Source organism: Eucyclogobius newberryi, unplaced genomic scaffold (assembly GCF_026437365.1).
Source record: "Eucyclogobius newberryi isolate DKJ021-1_F unplaced genomic scaffold, fEucNew1.0.hap1 SCAF_10, whole genome shotgun sequence".
In the NCBI taxonomy this organism is placed as follows: domain Eukaryota; kingdom Metazoa; phylum Chordata; class Actinopteri; order Gobiiformes; family Gobiidae; genus Eucyclogobius; species Eucyclogobius newberryi.
The window spans coordinates 37336989-37344806 of record NW_027315724.1 but is presented as its reverse complement, the minus strand read 5'-3'; the positions used below and the strand labels follow the sequence as shown (position 1 = coordinate 37344806).

At 48.8% G+C, this 7818-nt stretch overlaps 1 protein-coding gene across 1 annotated transcript in view; it reads right to left on the bottom strand.

The window, feature by feature from the left end:
• pipox (pipecolic acid oxidase) overlaps nucleotides 1–7818 on the bottom strand; it is a 46469-nt gene that overhangs the window by 12126 nt on the left and 26525 nt on the right. The window contains exons 5-7 of the mRNA XM_072456208.1: nucleotides 3343–3495; nucleotides 1627–1776; nucleotides 579–654 (exon numbers count right to left, since the gene is read on the bottom strand). Of these exons, the coding sequence (XP_072312309.1) occupies nucleotides 579–654; nucleotides 1627–1776; nucleotides 3343–3495 (379 nt within the window). The remainder of the gene's footprint in view (nucleotides 1–578; nucleotides 655–1626; nucleotides 1777–3342; nucleotides 3496–7818) is intronic.

Below are 7818 nucleotides of genomic sequence, written 5' to 3'. Positions count from 1 at the left end.
GATGATGATGATGATAGTAATAATGATGATGATGATGATAGTAATAATGATGATGATGATAGTAATGATGATGATGACGATAGTGATGATAATGATAATAATAATGATAGTAATAATGATGATGATGATGATAGTAATGATGATGATGATGATAGTAATAATGATGATGATGATGATGATGATGATAGTAATAATGATGATGATGATGATAGTAATAATGATGATGATGATGATGATAGTAATGATGATGATGACGATAGTGATGATAATGATAATAATAATGATAGTAATAATGATGATGATGATAGTAATGATGATGATAATTATGATGATGATGATGATGATAGTAATAATGATGATGATGATGATAGTGATGATGATGATGATGATGATGATGATGATGATGATGATGATGATGATGATGATGATGATAATAATAATGATAATGATAATGATAATGATAATGATAATGATGATAATAATAAGCAGGTAAAGTACTTGTTTGTACAGAAACAGCAGGACTTGTGAGTTCAGGGAGTTTAAAAAGACAAAATCTTGTAACGTTTGGTCTGAATTACCTGAGAATCCTGCTCCAATCACGATGTTTCTGTGGCGAGGATGAAAGTCGAGGACGAAGTGAGAGTCCGGAGTGAGCTGGAAAACAAGAGAGAGGAGGTGATGACAGGGTCTGAAACCAGGGAGGGAAGGAGAGAGAGAAGGAGAGAGGGAAGGAGAGAGAGAAGGAGAGAGAGAAGGAGAGAGGGAAGGAGAGAGAGAGGGAAGAAGGGAGGGAAGGAGAAAGGAAAGGAGAGAAAACGAGGGAGGGAAGGAGAATAGGAGAGAGAAAACAAGAGTGAGAAGGTGATGACAGGGTCTGAAACGAGGGAGAAAAGGAGAATGAGAGAAAACACATTGTTCTCGCTCTGATTAAAAGTGTTTTTGAAGTCGTTTCTTTGGAGCGAGTTTTGGGCCGAACTTTAGTGTCAAAAAACAAAGACAATTCTGAGTTTAAAGTTCTGAGAAGACCGTGTACTTATACTACAGACCATGTACTTATACTACAGACCGTGTACTTATACTGCAGACCGTGTACTTATACTGCAGACCGTGTACTTATACTACAGACCGTGTACTTATACTACAGACCGTGTACATATACTACAGACCGTGTACTTATACTACAGAGCATGTACTTATACAACAAACTGTGTACTTATACTACAGAGCATGTACTTATACTACAGACCGTGTACTTATACTACAGACCATGTACTTATACTACAGACCGTGTACATGTACTACAGACCGTGTACTTATACTACAGACCGTGTATATATACTACAGAGCATGTACTTATACTACAGACCGTGTACTTATACTACAGAGCATGTACTTATACTACAGACCGTGTACATGTACTACAGACCGTGTACTTATACTACAGAGCATGTACTTATACTACAGACCGTGTACTTATACTACAGACCATGTACTTATACTACAGACCGTGTACATGTACTACAGACCGTGTACTTATACTACAGACCGTGTACTTATACTACAGACCGTGTACATGTACTACAGACCGTGTACATATACTACAGACCGTGTACTTATACTACAGACCGTGTACATGCAGCTCTCGACGATGGCGGGCTCGGGCTCCAGTCCTGGGACACAGCGGGACACGAATCTGCTCAGGATGTCCACGTCTGAGCGGTCAGTCTGGCGGTCCCTGTGGTCCGGGTCGGTGGGGCTCCCTGTGTGCAAGCAGATCTGACCGGGACAAGAGCAGCACGGGTCAGAGCGGGACCGGACCCTGGGTCAGTCCAGCGGGATCGGGCCCCGAGGTCAGTCCAGCGGGATCGGGCCCCCGGGTCAGTCGAGGGGGATCGGGCCCCGGGGCCAGTCTCTATATAAATACCCTTGTGACATCTTGTTTTTGAGGTGTTTTAAGGACAAAAGCGTTTGACGCAGATTTATCTCGACTTTTTCCTTCCAGTGGAGATAAAATAGATCGAATAGATCGAATAGATCGAATCAGACTTAAATCACTTCTAAACGTCTAAATGTTTCATATGTAAAAACCTCCATCGATGAAGTGGATAAACTCATCAATATTAATCGTGAATCAGATAATTATGTGTAAATATTTGTGTGGAAGCGTCTGGAGCCGGAGCCGGAGAATGGCCCCCGATCGATGCACTTCTGTGATTACATCTACCTAATGGAGGGCCCGTTAGCGCGTTAGCCGCTAATAGCTTTATAATTGTGAAATTCTAAAGCCGCCATTAGAGGGCGTCGCCACCTTTGATCGACCGCGACCTCAGAGCAACAATGAGGGATGAATATGGTCATTATCTGTGTAAACGAGGCCCCGGGGCCGTTAGAGCTGACACGTGTCGACAAGTGTCACTCACAAAAGATCAAGAGATTAAGAGGGACATCAAGCACTCTGTTCTGATCCAGAAGGACTTTAAAAACATTAAACCTTGACCAGTCCCGGGTACTTGTTGGAGGGCCTTTACCTTGACCAGTCCCGGGTACTCGTTGGACGGCCTTTACCTTGACCAGTCCCGGGTACTCGTTGGACGGCCTTTACCTTGACCGGTCCCGGGTACTCGTTGGAGGGCCTTTACCTTGACCAGTCCCGGGTACTCGTTGGAGGGCCTTTACCTTGACCGTTCCCGGGTACTCGTTGGAGGGCCTTTACCTTGACCAGTCCCGGGTACTCGTTGGACGGCCTTTACCTTGACCGGTCCCGGGTACTCGTTGGAGGGCCTTTACCTTGACCAGTCCCGGGTACTCGTTGGACGGCCTTTACCTTGACCAGTCCCGGGTACTCGTTGGAGGGCCTTTACCTTGACCAGTCCCGGGTACTCGTTGGACGGCCTTTACCTTGACCAGTCCCGGGTACTCGTTGGACGGCCTTTACCTTGACCAGTCCCGGGTACTCGTTGGAGGGCCTTTACCTTGACCAGTCCCGGGTACTCGTTAGAGGGCCTTTACCTTGACCAGTCCCGGGTACTCGTTGGACGGGCTTTACCTTGACCAGTCCCGGGTACTCGTTGGACGGCCTTTACCTTGACCAGTCCCGGGTACTCGTTGGACGGCCTTTACCTTGACCAGTCCCGGGTACTCGTTGGACGGCCTTTACCTTGACCAGTCCCGGGTACTCGTTGGACGGCCTTTACCTTGACCAGTCCCGGGTACTCGTTGGACGGCCTTTACCTTGACCAGTCCCGGGTACTCGTTGGACGGCCATTACCTTGACCAGTCCCGGGTACTCGTTGGACGGCCTTTACCTTGACCGTTTCCGGGTACTCGTTGGAGGGCCTTTACCTTGACCAGTCCCGGGTACTCGTTGGACGGCAGCCCGTAGATGTGGTCCTCGCCCTGTTCTCCTTCCGTCAGGAGGAAACACGGGAACCGGTTCTTCACGTTGTACGTTCCGGGCGTTTTCTCTTTCCAGTAGCACACGTTTATCTTCACCACCTGCAGAGCCACAACATGAGCCACAACATGAGCCACAACATGAGCCACAACATGAGCCACAACATGAGCCACATGAGCCACAACATGAGCCACACATGAGCCACAACATGAACCACAACATGATCCACATGAGCCACAACATGAGCCACAACATGAGCCACACATGGGCCACACTTGAGCCACAACATGGGCCACAACATGAGCCACACATGAGCCACAACATAAGCCACAACATGAGCCACACATGAGCCACAACATGAGCCACACATGAGCCACAACATGATCCACATGAGCCACAACATGAGCCACAACCTGAGCCACACATGAGCCACACTTGAGCCACAACATGAGCCACAACATGAGCCACACATGAGCCACAACATAAGCCACAACATGAGGCAGAACATGAGCCACACATGAGCCACAACATGAGCCACAACATGATCCACATGAGCCACACATGAGCCATAACATGAGCCACAACATGAGCCACATGAGCCACAACATGAGCCACACATGAGCCACAACATGAACCACAACATGATCCACATGAGCCACACATGAGCCACAACATGAGCCACAACATGAGCCACAACATGAGCCACAACATGATCCAAATGAGCCACATCATGAGCCACAACATGAGCCACACATGAGCCACAACATGATCCACATGAGCCACAACATGAGCCACAACATGAGCCACACTTGAGCCACACTTGAGCCACAACATGAGCCACAACATGAGCCACACATGAGCCACAACATAAGCCACAACATGAGCCAGAACATGAGCCACACATGAGCCACAACATGAGCCACAACATGATCCACATGAGCCACACATGAGACACAACATGAGCCACATGAGCCACAACATGAGCCACAGATGAGCCACAACATGAACCACAACATGAGCCACAACATGATCCACATGAGCCACACATGAGCCACAACATGAGCCACAACATGAGCCACACATGAGCCACAACATGAGCCACAACATGAGCCACACATGAGCCACAACATGAGCCACAACATGAGCCACACATGGGCCACAACATGAGCCACAACATGAGCCACACATGAGCCACAACATGATCCACATGAGCCACAACATGAGCCACAACATGAGCCACAACATGAGTCACACATGAACCACAACATGATCCACATGAGCCACAACATGAGCCACAACATGATCCACATGAGCCACAGATGAGCCACACATGAGCCACAACATGAGCCACAACATGAGCCACAACATGATCCAAATGAGCCACAACATGAGCCACAACATGAGCCACAAACATGAGCCACGCATGAGCCACACTTGAGCCACAACATGAGCCACAACATGAGCCACACATGAGCCACAACATGATCCACATGAGCCACACATGAGCCACAACATGAGCCACACATGAGCCACACATGAGCCACACTTGAGCCACAACATGAGCCACACATGAGCCACAACTTGAGCCACAATATGAGCCACACATGAGCCACAACATGAGCCACACATGAGCCACAACATGAGCCACACATGAGCCACAACATGAGCCACAACATGAGCCACAACATGAGCCACATGAGCCACATGAGCCACAACATGAGCCACATGAGCCACATGAGCCACAACATGAGCCACAACATGAGCCACATGAGCCACAACATGAGCCACACATGAACCACAACATGAGCCACAATATGAGCCACAACATGAGCCACAATATGAGCCTAACAGGAGGTGCACATGAGCCACACATGAGCCACAACATGAGCCACAACATGAGCCACACACGTGCCACAACATGAGCCACATGAGCTACAACATGAGCCACAACATGAGCCACAACATGAGCCACACATGAGCCACAACATAAGCCACAACATGAGCCACACATGAGCCACAACATGAGCCACACATGAGCCACACTTGAGCCACAACATGAGCCACACATGAGCCACAATATGAGCCACAATATGAGCCACAACATGAGCCACAACATGAGCCACAACATGAGCCACATGAGCCACAACATGAGCCACACATGAGCCACAACATGAACCACAACATGATCCACATGAGCCACAACATGAGCCACAACATGAGCCACACATGAGCCACACTTGAGCCACAACATGGGCCACAACATGAGCCACACATGAGCCACAACATAAGCCACAACATGAGCCACACATGAGCCACAACATGAGCCACACATGAGCCACAACATGATCCACATGAGCCACAACATGAGCCACAACCTGAGCCACACATGAGCCACACTTGAGCCACAACATGAGCCACAACATGAGCCACACATGAGCCACAACATAAGCCACAACATGAGGCAGAACATGAGCCACACATGAGCCACAACATGAGCCACAACATGATCCACATGAGCCACACATGAGCCATAACATGAGCCACAACATGAGCCACATGAGCCACAACATGAACCACAACATGATCCACATGAGCCACACATGAGCCACAACATGAGCCACAACATGAGCCACAACATGAGCCACAACATGAGCCACAACATGATCCAAATGAGCCACATCATGAGCCACAACATGAGCCACACATGAGCCACAACATGATCCACATGAGCCACAACATGAGCCACAACATGAGCCACACATGAGCCACACTTGAGCCACAACATGAGCCACAACATGAGCCACACATGAGCCACAACATAAGCCACAACATGAGCCAGAACATGAGCCACACATGAGCCACAACATGAGCCACAACATGATCCACATGAGCCACACATGAGACACAACATGAGCCACATGAGCCACAACATGAGCCACAGATGAGCCACAACATGAACCACAACATGAGCCACAACATGATCCACATGAGCCACACATGAGCCACAACATGAGCCACAACATGAGCCACACATGAGCCACAACATGAGCCACAACATGAGCCACACATGAGCCACAACATGAGCCACAACATGAGCCACACATGGGCCACAACATGAGCCACAACATGAGCCACACATGAGCCACAACATGATCCACATGAGCCACAACATGAGCCACAACATGAGCCACAACATGAGCCACATATGAGCCACACATGAGCCACAACATGAGCCACAACATGAGTCACACATGAACCACAACATGATCCACATGAGCCACAACATGAGCCACAACATGATCCACATGAGCCACAGATGAGCCACACATGAGCCACAACATGAGCCACAACATGAGCCACAACATGATCCAAATGAGCCACAACATGAGCCACAACATGAGCCACAAACATGAGCCACGCATGAGCCACACTTGAGCCACAACATGAGCCACAACATGAGCCACACATGAGCCACAACATGATCCACATGAGCCACACATGAGCCACAACATGAGCCACACATGAGCCACACTTGAGCCACAACATGAGCCACACATGAGCCACAACTTGAGCCACAATATGAGCCACACATGAGCCACAACATGAGCCACACATGAGCCACAACATGAGCCACACATGAGCCACAACATGAGCCACAACATGAGCCACAACATGAGCCACATGAGCCACATGAGCCACAACATGAGCCACATGAGCCACATGAGCCACAACATGAGCCACAACATGAGCCACATGAGCCACAACATGAGCCACACATGAACCACAACATGAGCCACAATATGAGCCACAACATGAGCCACAATATGAGCCTAACAGGAGGTGCACATGAGCCACACATGAGCCACAACATGAGCCACAACATGAGCCACACACGTGCCACAACATGAGCCACATGAGCTACAACATGAGCCACAACATGAGCCACAACATGAGCCACACATGAGCCACAACATAAGCCACAACATGAGCCACACATGAGCCACAACATGAGCCACACATGAGCCACACTTGAGCCACAACATGAGCCACACATGAGCCACAATATGAGCCACAATATGAGCCACAACATGAGCCACAATATGAGCCACACATGATCCACAACATCAGCCACAACATGAGCCACAACATGAGCCACAACATGAGCCACAACATGAGCCACAACATGAGCCACAACATGAGCCACACATGAGCCACACTTGAGCCACAACATGAGCCACAACATGAGCCACACATGAGCCACAACATGAGCCACAACATGAGCCACAACATGAGCCACAACATGAGCCACAATATGAGCCTCACAGAAGCTGCACATGAGCCACACATGAGCCACACATGAGCCACAACATGAGCCACAACATGAGCCACATGAGCCACAACATGAGCCACAACATGAGCCACAA